Source organism: Drosophila eugracilis, unplaced genomic scaffold (genome assembly GCF_018153835.1).
Source record: "Drosophila eugracilis isolate 14026-0451.02 unplaced genomic scaffold, ASM1815383v1 contig_1197, whole genome shotgun sequence".
Lineage (NCBI taxonomy): Eukaryota > Metazoa > Arthropoda > Insecta > Diptera > Drosophilidae > Drosophila > Drosophila eugracilis.
The window spans coordinates 2807860-2821757 of record NW_024571981.1 but is presented as its reverse complement, the minus strand read 5'-3'; the positions used below and the strand labels follow the sequence as shown (position 1 = coordinate 2821757).

The following is a 13898-nucleotide window of genomic DNA, read 5'->3' as shown; positions in this document are numbered from 1 at the left end:
CCGCAAAAGGAAAATCCAATTCCGAGAAATCTTATCAATGAGCCAAGAAGACTAAATGAAAAATTATCGAGATGCGTTCGTTTCAATAGAGCAAATTTAGTTTCAAGCATTGTTTTTTCGGCACTTCACTCCGTTCGTTATTCGGTGTGGCTAGTGAGTGTGTGTGTCTGTGAGTGTCGCCACGCCTACACGGGAAATGGCAGCAACGGTTTACCAACGCCTACATAGCGTCGCTGTCGGCGTCGGCGTTACCAGCGCCTCTGGCAGCGGGTCGTCTTCCTATCAAGGAGCGACATCTGGATCGGGATCAGGAACTGGAACTGCAAACAACTCCACCTCCTCCGCCCTCCTCAGCCACTCCCAGCTGACGCGGTCGCTGGAACGAATCCTGGAAGAGGCGCATTTCAGCGGGGAACTAATCCTGACAAATCGGAAGCTGAAGGATTTTCCGAGAACAGGAACAAAGTACGCCCTTACGGACACCGTGATTGCAGGTGGGTACCGATTTTCTTTATAGTGTGTATTTCGTAAAGTGAACAAAGCAATAGTTGGCTAGCAGGTGCGGGTTCTGTAAATGTTAATTAAGAGTGAAAAGTAAAATCTAATAGAATGGGAGGAACGTCTTAGCAAAGCAAAAGACCTAAACCCTCAAAAAAAAAAAGTTTAGTTTAAACTACTAAGATAAGTCTGATTCCCTTATATAGTTTTGCTTTTATTGCTCAAAAAAGTAAAAGTAGAGTAATTTGTAACTGCTGTCTGCTTAATTAAGGGTGCGGCTTTAAACGAAAAGAAGGTGTGTGCCCGGTGAGTTAACAAAGTTTTCCTATCTCCATTGCAGTAGCGAATTTTCTTTTTTTGTACGAAAATCAATAATCTGCAGCAGCCGTCGGAGGTTCTCCCTTTTTCTCAGTTTCTTCGTTTCTGCCCTCCCATCAGCTGCTCTCTCTTTCGCTCTCCCAGTCTCTCCCTTTTTCGCCTGCGCTCAAGGACAATAATTACCGCAGTTTTTCGCTCTCTGGCACTTTGCACTATCCTTATTTATTTCCTTTTTCGCCGCTGCCGGCGCGATAATTTCGTCGAAGTTCAACCAACTTTCGTTTTTGTTAGGGCCAAAAAATCTGCACCAGCAGGGAAATGGAAAATGGGAAATACCAAAGGCGAATCACCCACCCAAAAACAGAAAACCCACAGACCACCGCCCTCTCTATCGACCTCGCCTCCTTCTACAGCTGCTGCTACCCTCGAACAGATGTTCTCACAACGGGACATGTCTCTCATCGATTTTCACTTGTGTTTGTTGTATACACATACGGTGGACACACAAAATAGAAAACCAACAAAATGAAGAGTCTCAATCATACATCATTTTGACTAGGACGGCTGAAAAGGGGTTTTAATCTAATCGCTTTGGGAAGAATAAAATAGAAGACATTGCATATTATATCTTATCGCATTTGTCTATAAGAGACAAACTGATTATGCGCACTGTAATGATTGAAGTAATCAGTATAAAAATTTGACCTAATAGCTGGTTAATCAATGTACTATTTTAGAATTCCTGATAAGACTAAACAATTTCTTAGGCAGAGCATGGATTTTAACTGGTCTAAGTTTTAAAATATAATTTCAATGAAACATCAGGGTGTGAACTCTTTAGAGGGCGCACTGTATCTATATATATTTTTATTTTGGTGGAAATATCTGGAATAGAAGGGAACTTTTTATATTTGGCTTACGAAGATTAATTGCCGTGGCTGAGAGATAAAAATAAATTGTGTCATAAATTGAAAACTAATTTGGTAAAAGAAGTGGAAAAGAATTTTATAAAAATACCTTTTCGCTTCTGTCTCAATCAGTCATCCTAGAATTAAAAATAACGACAAAACGTATCTTAATTTGTTTGCAATTTACTCAATTAAGATTCAATTTTTATAGGTTAGATAAAAATTGATAGATGTTGAGTTTAATCAATTAAAAAGCGTTTGAGACAATTTAAGATTTCCGATGGATGCTGAACATACTAAAAATGGTCCAATTTAATAAGCATGCATTTTAAAATATTTTATCAGCTGCTTGAAACGGGTTTTAAATTTTTCTTAACCTACGCTATAAATTTTCAATTTCCTTTCGTTCCATTCCCATTCCTTGCCTGCATGTACGTGACTCGGCTTGTGAATTAAGCTGTGACAATCCGTGACTTATGGTCACGCGCTATCAGTACGAAATGGGGAAACGATCCCTTCTTCTTTGGAAAACCCTTCCCCATATGGAGACTTAAAGTGCTTCCGGTTTTCCGTACATTTTTCGATTAAGTTTCTTACGATTTCACACTAACAATTGAGTCATAAGCTGCGAAGGCGTGACTAATTACTAATTAAAATGCTGGATTTGGTGTGAATGAAAATCTGAAGAAATAGGGGGAAATCGAGATAGGTTGAACCTCTCGTTAAGGGTTAATCTATAGGGAAAATATTTGTAAATACACCCTAACGAAAGAACCTCTACAAATTGCCTTTTAGAGAACAATGAAGCCACCCTCAGCGAAAGGTTTTCGCATGTGGGGGAGGTGGACCTTAAGAGGTGGCAACAGCTCTTAGCCTTAATGGTCTGCAACCACAAGGGTTTTGAGTTTCCAAGAAATCAATGATTCTAAAGGAAAAGAAAGTCGAAGGAAAATAAAAATGGGGATAAGGAACCATTTTTCTTTTCTTTATTTGTACGCGTGTTGTATTTGCAACCCTTAAAATGGCATGAAATTAATGGAATGGGCCAGGCGCTTGTCAGCATTTCCTAAAATCATTTGTTGTTGTGGCTGCCCACTCCGCCCCCTATTTTTTTTCGAAGTGCATTCCTTTGGGGCGTTTAATTAACACGCGTGTCACGTAAATCAAACAGAACCATAAACAAAAACCTAGACAAAGACCGGCAAACGAAAGAGTCAATCGAGAAGAGCCAAGAATTAACATGACAACGCTGTGGCAGGAAATTGTTTAAAATAATTGCATCGAAGAGGAAAAAGCGAAAAACGGGTAAAAAATTGCAGCTGGCTGTGGCAGCTACATTGTGAAAAGAGAAGCCCAAGTTAATGTAAGAAGGTAGCAACAGCAATATGCGGCAGCAGCAACAGCAGCTGCGCAGACCGCAACGTTGGCGCCGGCTTAGGAATCAGCAGCTGACGAATGGTGATGGCCATTTGGCCTTTTTTTGTATTCATATACAGGGTCTCTTAAGATGTTATCAATAAAATAAAATCCTCCAAAGCAATAGTAAATATAAAAACTTAGAATTAAAAAAACTTAAAAATGAGATATTTAGTAGTTTTCAATGCTTATGCAATGTGATTTGAGTTCATTAAAAAAAGAACTTGAGATTGTCTAGAAATGTAATCGATATTTTAGCATTGTAGTTTTCTTTTAGTACTTGGTGCTACTTCCCCTATGGTAAGAATACCTTTCACCACCCTAAGGCTGGGACTATTACTTTTTTTTAGTTTGAGTGAAATGTCTGCCAAGTGACCGAGAACAAGAAATCTTTTCTGTTTTGGGGAAGTCAGCGTATTTTTATAGAGCGAGGGGAAATGCTTTTGTCGTGTGTATCCGAAGCGTTTATTTGTTGTTTGCATTGTAAATATGATGGGGCATAAAAAGACAGCTAGTCTGGTTTTTTGTACTTTTATTACTATTTATTCTACGTCTGCAGCAGACAAAAGAGGAAATGCGACCGCTGCAGCACGTCGCTTATCTCCAGTGGCTGTCAAACTGCACGGTTCATGGCTTGCATGCACAATGCAGGCGAAAGAAAACATTAAAATGCACCGGGACTGAAGATGGTATCATGATAAAGTATTTCCCAAGAAAGTCGATTTTAAAATACATACTTGAAAAATTGATATGTCAAAAAGGATTTCTTAGAAAAGAGGAAAATGTTTTTTAAAATATAAATTATAATACTTGAAACTTTCGACACTCATATAACATAAAATTAAAAATATTATTTCAAAAACCTTTAAAATTCCACACACGAATGTCGATAATATTTGCGTTTGAATTTTCCCACAGTAATATTATTTCTTACCGAGATCTTCTTTGTAAACAAATTATTCAATGAGTAGATACTATATTATACACACAATACCAGACCATTGCATATAGTCCACGATCCCCTTATATTATATCCATTTCTAAATGCACCCTCTTTGTGCCCATTTGCGGGTTAAAAATAACATTATTATTTCAGCGATAAATGCAATTTGCTTGCTTATCTCTAGTTGAACGACTTGTGCAGCTATATATAAATGTATATGCTTTCTATATACATATACCTAACATATCTTGGCAATATTGAGGGCAATGTAAACTTGACACAGATAAAGGCGAATTAAACATTGAGTCATTTCCATTAATTTATAAGTGTAAGCATTATTTAACAGGCAGACAGGCCAATTCTTCTAGTTGCTTAATTGCTGTGCAGAGCACGCGCTCATAGAACGAGGCAAAGAGAACAAAAAAGATCTTGTTACACACACTTCGAGTACAGGAGCAACCCGCTAAGATGAATTTGTAAACAAAACTAGGGTTAACAATACAGAAATGTCATGAATTTTTTTTCTTAAGAAATGGTAGATCAAAATAAAATTTAAATTAAAAACGAATAAAAATGTTATTTAAACGAACGTGAAGTAGAAGTATAGTTTTAATGACAGTTACCACTGTATGAAAAACTAGACTCTTTTCTTTGTTTTGATCTCCATTTCTTACTATGTTTGTATTTACATTGGAAATATGTAACCTGAAAACACAGCTGTTACACTTTGAATTTCGAAAGAAAAACATTAATCAGCGGCGGCAAAACAACAACGAACTCATAGCTGCTTCCAAATATTTGTTAAATATTTGTTGTTTTCCTAGATGTTTACACTTGGCCAACACAGATTTCTAGTGTTTGCCTTGTGATTAAATGAGCATGAAGAACGGGATGGCTATGAGAAAGAAATTCTACGCGGAATTTGCAGAGTCTAAAATAAACAAAGTGGAACAGACTTTCCCAAAGGAACGGAAGGGGGTGTGTGTTTGCATTTGGAATTAAAAACGCTCTGATTCTACATCAGTTTGTGTTAGTGTGTAACTGTGTTTTGATTGCTTCCAGCTTTCAATATCAAAAAGTAATCAATCGATGTAGCAAGAGCCAAATGCAATTTTCCATATTATTTATTTTGATTACTTCGAAGTGCGCATATAGTTGAGACATTGCCCTATATATGTGAGTGATCTCAAGTGGTTTCAATATAATTCCGAAGAGTGAAATACAAATAAATAAACTTTTATTACCAAGTAAGTGGCTGCCTTTGGGGTTTCGATTCTCAAAGAATTCCTTAGACAGCTTTGTATATTTTGATTCGTGGAAAATGTTATTCGATAACAAATAGTTTCGAGAATTGGATAAATATTTCATTTGTTTATCTAAGGTTATATGGAAAAAGCTTAAAGTTAAGACATATTAAAAATACATTTTATTATTTGTGTTTTTGCATTACTTACTCATTACATCTCAGCCATCTGTCGTTTTCCACATTGTGTATATATAGCGCCCCTTTTTATTCATATCTTTATATGATTACCATTGAATTCCTCCAGACCTATACATAATGATTCATCATTTCATCGCCCCACTTAAAGTCTACCAATTTAGCAATAACACTTAAAGAAATTAATTTCAATAAATCCATCAATAGAATCGTATGTAGATATTTCTGCCCCTTTGCCAGCTAGCCAGACTGGCTACCACACATCCACAATATTAATTTTGTGTCTAAAAAAATTGAAAGACCTAGAGCCAAATAAAGTATAGACTCTTTGGGGATTGAGGCACGTGTTCCACCTCCATTCTCCTAGAAAAGTCGTCGCCCACATGGCTAGACCAGAGATTTCCAAAAAAAAGTTATAACGGAGCGGGAAAAGAAATAAAGCTCCATTTGCCAATCGCGTTGGGCGCCATCAATTTAATTTTTTGCTGCTTCCGACTTGGGCCCACGCCCTTCAATACCAGAACGCCACTCAATGTCTGCCATATGCGTCTCTCTTTTTTGCGGGCCAAAATTTTTAGCGTACAGGGTATGCCATGAGGATTGCCCTTCAGGAGGGTGCATTTTACTATCTATATACTGATGTGTATTATCTTATCTATCAATCAAGTGTTTTGTATCAAACTGATATGGGCTGTATCAATTTATGGCATAATCTCTTCAATACTATACCTTTTAATATATTTGTAACGAAAATTTACAAAAAATAATTTTATTCATATTTAAAATATTTAGTTCAATACCCAAACAATTTTAAATACATTTATCAACTCTGTTAGGAAATATAAAATATTTATGCACCTTCATTACCTCGAAGGAGGGTCATATCCGAGTCGTTCACTGCTCCACTTACATCATCATATTCCTCCATTGTTAGCGTGTTTTTTGACAAAGTTGACTTTGGGCGTTTCTCGAATCCATGTTTGTTCCAAATCCCGAAGTCACACCCTTTTTTCGGTTGGATAAAATGCCTGCTTGGTCCGAGGACGATTTTTGCAATATTTATGACATTACGCCGAGCCTTAGGTGGGCAAATAAAAAATGGAAAATTAAAAAGAAACACGAACATTAAAAAATGCCAACAAAAACAGCGATGGCACTTTGAATTTTTTTCGGCGTGTCAAAAAATTTGATATATTTGGCGAGACATAAAAAACACATTTTCGCCTGTCGCATTGCGTTGAAGTTGGCCAAAAGCCAACGGTGGGGCAGCACAAAAGGGGAGTAAGCGGAGAAATAGAGTGGAAACTCTTGGGAAACTGCCAGAAGGCACAATTGAGCAGGTGTCGCTAGAGATAAAAAATATCTTCGTTACGGGTCTGCAGGTTCAAAGTACAAAGTCTCGCTTGTGGTCCCATTTTGCCCTAAATTGATGCCTCCGCATCAGGGAAATCCAATTTCCGCATCCGCATCCTCGAACAACTTTTCAACTCTGAACCACCTCATCCCGACGTCATTGGCCGGCTAAGGTTTATTCAACTTGTCAGGATGCAAGAAAAAAGGATTTATGCACTTGCAAAAAAATATTTATGATTATGAAATGAAAAAATTTAGAAATATTTTTTCATTCTATAGAATTCCAAAAACTATACAAAAATTTAATTTAATTTAAATTTTGATATATAAATAGTTTTGGTTCAATATATAACTTTTGGTATTACCTTTTTTAAGTGTAAATTTGTTGCCGCCTTTTAGCGTTGCATCATTGTAAGCTCATATAGTATGCAACAAGAGTAGAAGCTCTCCATGTGGCAGGTTAATGTCTAGAAGCTACCGAAGTCAAGCTCCCATTCATTCATCGCCTTTGTCCACAGGAAGATATATGTATAGTCTACAAAGTCTAGTCTCAGTGACTCCTAGCAAGTGCGTAAATCACTTTACACTGTCGTCAGTTCGTCGTCAGTTATTCAGCCAGTCAATCAGTCACTTATTCAGGCTAGCAAGTTTTTCTTGCCTCGCAGTTGTTAGTTTCTGGTTTTCACTGTGTTTTGGCAAGTTGCGTAAAATATGCCGGCGGTAAGGTGAAGAGCCAAGACTGGTCCGCGGTTCGTAAATTTTTACGAGTTGGCTATTAAGATTCACCAATTTCTTATGCACTGTTTGCTAAGTGCTTCAACGCTACTTGAAAAAGGTGAAGTCTTTGCCATCAACATTTTTATTATGATTTTTGGAAACTCGCTTTTCACCTTCTGAACATTATTGGTTTCTGCAATTTCATTTGATGTGAAATTAAATTTTGATCTCATTTGTAGCGAAAGTTCTCGGAAATGGCTTTAAAATAGGTGGCCCGATATCGAACATTTGGTCATTGATGTGGGCTATTTTGGACTACGAATTTTCAAATGTTTTGTTCAATTATAAACTATTTTGTACTAGATTTGTGTTTTCTTTTTCATGAAACCAAAGTATTATGTCACCCTCCTACGCACATTTAATTACTAAAAAACACAATCTTATCCAACCTCGATCTGCCCAATTTCGCAAAAATGCCTTGATGTTAAATTTTCCTTGCGTTTTTCCCCGAAACTTTACGCACAATTAAGAGCTGATTTACGCTTTGTTTGGCTACACAGGGGAAAAAACATTTTTATCAGGTTGTCTTAAATTTTACAAGAATTACATGTTTTTAAATTTTAATTACCGTTTCGTCTATGTAAAATATTTATGTATATTTTAATATTAAGGAAGTTATTATGTGAAAAATTAACAATAAAATGTTGAAAATGTTTCTGTGCACCTTTTCCTGTTTCCATTTTCCTTCTTTTTAGTTGGTTTATTCATTACCACTCCCCACAAAGTTACAGTTTTCGTTCTGTTTGCGCTCATTTCGCATGCAAATTCATTTAGTAAATTAATTGCCCACTCCAAACTCAGTTGCCCACTTTTTGATATTCTCTCGGGTATTAAAATGCTGTGTATGTTAGGGATCTTCAAAAAAATATGAAATAAAATATTGAAATATTAATATGTATATATAATAACGAATTCTTAGGTTGTTTCTTAAATATAATAATTTATAACAATTTATAAAGTGTCTTAAACAAACAAAAAATCTCCCAAGAGAGCATTCAATAGTCGAGCAATCCGGTCATATTTGCATTACTTTTCCTGTTGGTCGGAATGGGGCGAATCAAATTGCCGGCAGATTGAGGTCAGGCGCTCCACTGTGGCGTGGATTTGAAAAATAAGGAGGGGAATGGGACTGGGAATGAAAGTGCGTGTCAAATGGAACAAGGGTTCGGGTTCACTCAACATCCCCCAGCTGGATTCCAAATTAATATATGCCCTCTGCTTCCATTTACAGATCTGTCCCGGAATAGATTTGCCGAGTTGCCTGAAGAAGTCACGACGTTCGCTTTTTTGGAGACCCTGCTGCTGTATCACAATACGATTCGCAGCATTCCGGAATCGGTGAAGCAGCTATCCTCGCTAACCTATTTGGATCTGCGCAGCAATCAGCTGTCTTCCCTTCCCCGGGAAATTTGTTTCCTGCCCCTTCAGGTTCTTCTGGTTTCCAACAATCGATTGGCTTCGTTACCAGATGAACTTGGTCGACTGGATCAGACCCTGACCGACCTGGATGCGTCATATAATCAGTTGTCCAATTTACCTGCTCGTCTGGGGGAACTGAGATCTCTGCGTTCGCTTTCGCTGAGAAGCAATCACTTGCTGTATCTGCCCAGGGAGTTAACCTGCTTAAGTTTGATTTCCCTGGATGTTAGCAACAACAAGATCGCTAGTCTGCCGCTGGAGATTCGACATATGAGCTCTTTGGTAGAGCTGCAGCTGGAGAATAATCCCTTAACCTCGCCCCCAGCTAGTGTGAGTTGATATACCTATTGTCTTACTTTCAAGATTTTAACTATCTTATTTTATTTATAGCTTTGCATGCGTGGCCTGGTGCACGTGTTTAAATTCCTGGAGACGCAGGCCACTAAGGACGAGAAAGGTTCCCGGTCGGGAGGCAACTACGATGGATATACCACACTACGAAGAGCACCTCGTCACAATTCCAGCGGGAATGTTCTTGAAGCCAGCACCAGTGGCAGCAGTAACAACCAGCGGAGACATCAGGTCGACTCGGGCTACAGCACTAGTGATGGTCTAGACAAGCGCTGGTCGCACGATGTCCCTGCTAAATCAAAAACAGATTCACCGCTGCACTGTGTCTCTAGTTCGGCGGCTGCCACTTTACCCAGGACGCTGCCAAGTGCTGTTCATTCGCATGCGGATATGATGGATGCATCCCTAACCTCTAGTACTAGTACCATTGTGGATGAGAGTCTTACTCTGAGTCCCACGGCATCGCCCCTGCAAACTAAGCTATGCGCATTCGAATAGCTCTAGTAATGGATCGTCGCCGGATCAGGATGAAGATATCATGCTGGACCACCAGGAGCGAACTGTGCACACAGCCAATGGAAAGTCTGGAAAGAGTCTGGGCAATATTCAGACCTACAAGTAAGTGTTTATATTTTTTCAAACATTTCTGTATAAATTTCATGTAACTTTTCTGTCAGGGAATACAAGGAGGCCCTGAAACAGCAGCGTAATCAGGAGATCAGCGTCTACAAGCAGAAGCATCCGAATGCCAACCATAGTCCCAATGACGACGAGGATCTTTCCCCGTCAGCGCCGGCAATTTCGAATGGATCGTCTGCAAACACATTGCCAAAGTCTATAATGAAACAGAATAGTAACCAAAACGGTCACAATGGGAACGGAAATGGAAACGGAAATGGGAACGGGAATGGAGTCGATGATGTTGTCATACCAAAGAAACCAATCCAAAAGGTTATACCCTCTCGTAACACGGAAATAAAGCCGGCAACCACATCCGGTATTCCCTCTGTCATTTCATCGGATTGTTTGGGCTACGTTAAGCCACACAGCCCCATGAAAAATGGAGCAAACAAATTTAATCCGTCCAATGGTGGAGGAGTGCCAGCAACTGTGGGTATTGTCAGCAGCACCACCATCAAATCGCCAGTCAGCTCCACAACCAAACTTGGTACAGTAAAGACACACCGTTCGGTGACCTGGAACCATGATATTCCCGCCGAGAAGCTGAGCTTCACCATGCGACGGGAGTTCGATCGCCAAAGGGAGGAAACTGAATTGATGTCGGAGTTGAGAAGTGTAAGTGTGGAGGAACTGATCAGAAAACATGGGTATAGTTTAATCAATAAATTATTTTTGTAGATTATTGAAACGCGTTTAAAAATGACGTTGCCCACGGATATTGCCTCTGCTCTGACGGACGGTGTTATACTGTGTCATTTGGCCAACTATGTGCGACCACGTTCAGTGGCCAGCATTCATGTGCCATCTCCTGGTGTGGTGAGTAGATTGAAATTGTATTTTAATTTTTCATTTTAATGAACTGTTGTCCTTGGCATTTCAGAACAAGTTGACCATGGCCAGGTGTCGTCGGAATGTGGATAACTTTTTGGAGGCATGTCGGCGCATTGGTGTAGATGAGGTACGTTTATGAATCAATGTTTTGCTACAAAAGTACAGTGCATTTTGAAACACAGTAAACCTTATTTTAAGTTTATTGCAAAAAATGATTTTATAAATTTTTTTATAAATTTGAAAAAAATGTTTGATTTTCAAGTCAAATTCCTTTTAAGTTGGAAACAATGTTATTGATAACGATTCTATTTTTAGAGCTCTTGATAACAACAAGTTGGAAGCTAATGCGATAGCCTACAAAGCTTTTACAGAAAATTAATTTCTGGTATTATTATAATTCCTTATTTATTTTTTAACAAAATGCGCTGTTACTTTCTATTGTTTTTTCAGTAGTCATAGTTATTGTGTAGCTTCAAGGTTAAAAGGTGGCTTTGGTTGAATGCTTTACTATGCTGAGTGCTTTCCATTTGCTAAATGTCCTGGACAAATGTAGTTTAGTTTTAAGTGTTAAACCCCAACCCATACACAAGTACACACTCCACACAAACACATACATACACAAAAAATACCCAAAAAATACAAACAAGAAACTGATGCATCTGTTATTGGTGTTGGTTGCAGGAGTTGATTTGCTCCTGTGAAGATGTTGTGCCACAAATTGAACCGCAACAACCACAATTGCCACGTGCTGACGATGACTATGATGCTGATGTTTATGTCCAAGATGATGGCAACATCATTAGCAACAACAGCAGCAGCAGCAGCGACATCAGCAACGTGCCATGCATCAGCGATGGCAACAGCAGCAGCAACTATATTGATAGAGTGCCCAATGCATTGGCCCTACTGCGAACAGTGTCCGCTCTGATTGCCTTGGATGCGAATCCGTATCATCAGCAATTTCATCATCATCTTCAGCTGCAGCAGCAATCGGTTGTTGTTGTTTCCCAGCAGCAGCAGCAGCTACAGCAATATCACTTCGAGCAAGAGCAATTCAGTGAGCAAACTACCTGCAGCCAACAACAAGAACAGATGTTGCAGTTGCAGCAGCAACAGCAGCAACTAGAGCATGTTTTATATGAGAATGGCCAGCCAAGGGCTGAAAATGATGATGGGGTTGAGGATCGTGATGATGATATAGGCAAACGGCAGCAGCAACTGGCTGTAGTGGGTCAAATTCTCCTGAAGGCCAAGCAAAAAACTTATGAGAAAATCAAACACAATCTGCTAAGTGCCCATGGTCAGCATAATTTCCATCCCAACAATAATAATAGAAAGTTGCACACAATTGTGGAGAATGAACATGACGTGGCCGCCGCTGGACCGGCTGGTCATTATCAAATTATTGACGAAAAGGAGGAGATTCCGCAACAGCAACAACCAGAGGACCTGAATGACGCAGGATCATTGGCAAATGCAACTAAGGAAGCCATCAGCAAACGCATCGAGTTTTTCGAGCAGCAAAAGAATAGCAAACAGAAACTAGAAGTGTTTAGCATCTATTTGCCCAAGGAGAAGAGTAAGGAACTCGAGCAGAAATTAAAAGCCAAGACCAACGAAGCTGGAACTTCAATATTAAAGCACGATTCACATACCTTGACAGTGGTCCTGTCGTGCGTATTCATAGCCACCTTCCTCTGGCTGGTCTTCTTCCCGCTGCCCGGCTAGTCTACATAGTATAGCTTAATTTTTTGTTTTTGCTTTGGGTTGCCATTAGATTTAAGATCGACAACAAAGAGAGTTAAAGCTGCTTTTGCGCTTTTCCACTTGGTAGTGAGTTCTTGAGGCTGCTTTTGTTTACCGCTTAGGCTTATAACCCATATTTATAAAAACCATCTATACCCAACTTTTGATCTAACCAAAACCCCCGAAAGAAAAAACAAACAGACAACTTTTGAGGCATTTACTTGAGAGAAAACCCAAAGACTTTGACATTATAATTAATTTTTGGCTCATTTTTCTCTATGATTATTTTAGGGTATGCACAATCACCTATGAAACGTAATTTACTTAAATAGTAAAAACATTAGTTCCCAAAAATACAAATGCTCTTTTTGAGTTTCAATCTAAAGTTCCTTTACAACATAATTTATCTATGTTTCTACATTTCGTTTTTATTATTTTCTTGTATTATTTTACAAAATATTCCTATACTTTAAGACTACTTAATATTTAAGTATCTTACAGTCTTATCTTATTTATCAGATTTAAAAAAGACATTTATACCTGAAGTAAACTATTTTAAGCATACTCCAATGAATAAATATTTTTATATCACCTACAAATTCAATGAACTATAAATCAGTTACTTTAAATAGACTTTGATTGTGCATACCCATAAAAAATAATTGGAAAAGAGCGGTTTTATAGATACCCAAATTATAACCACATATTCCTAGTTCATGTACAAGCTATTGAACTCTAAATTGGATTAAGAATTTTACGAAAAAAAATTTGTAGTCTTAAATCATGCTGAACTGAAAGAAATACATTAATAATGCGCTTCATTTCATTATAATTATATAAAAAACATGATTAACCTTAGTTACAACGAAACTATATCGATTTAAGTTCCATTCTGGTAAAAAGATATATGAAAATCATAAAGAAAATGTATAAGTATAGCTATTAGGATGATGATACAATATATACCAACCTAGTTACCTAGATGGGAAAGAAACTTAGAAAGGAAAGAAACTTGTTACAGTTTGATGGCAATTAACTCTGGTAGTTATTGTAAAGTCAAGCTACTGGAAGAGGTTGGAGTTGTATGGTTTTACTTGAAGCAGGGACACTCGGAATAGTTGTAGTAAAGCGTGAAATAGTTATTGAATGAAGATAAAGATCTATAGCCAACTAAAGTACCAATTTCAGAAAGATTCTTCTTAATGTAGTTCAACAA

General features: G+C 38.1%; 1 protein-coding gene across 1 annotated transcript; it reads left to right on the top strand.

Annotated features, from left to right (window-relative positions):
• Window positions 1-194: 194 nt before the first annotated feature.
• LOC108118474 (leucine-rich repeat and calponin homology domain-containing protein) lies at window positions 195-13200 on the top strand. The gene is given in 8 exon segments (XM_017231199.2): window positions 195-494; window positions 8886-9403; window positions 9464-9889; window positions 9891-10042; window positions 10102-10720; window positions 10784-10921; window positions 10986-11063; window positions 11618-13200. Coding segments are annotated over 8 exon segments (3276 nt in total). The 5' UTR covers window positions 195-196; the 3' UTR covers window positions 12665-13200.
• Window positions 13201-13898: the final 698 nt, after the last annotated feature.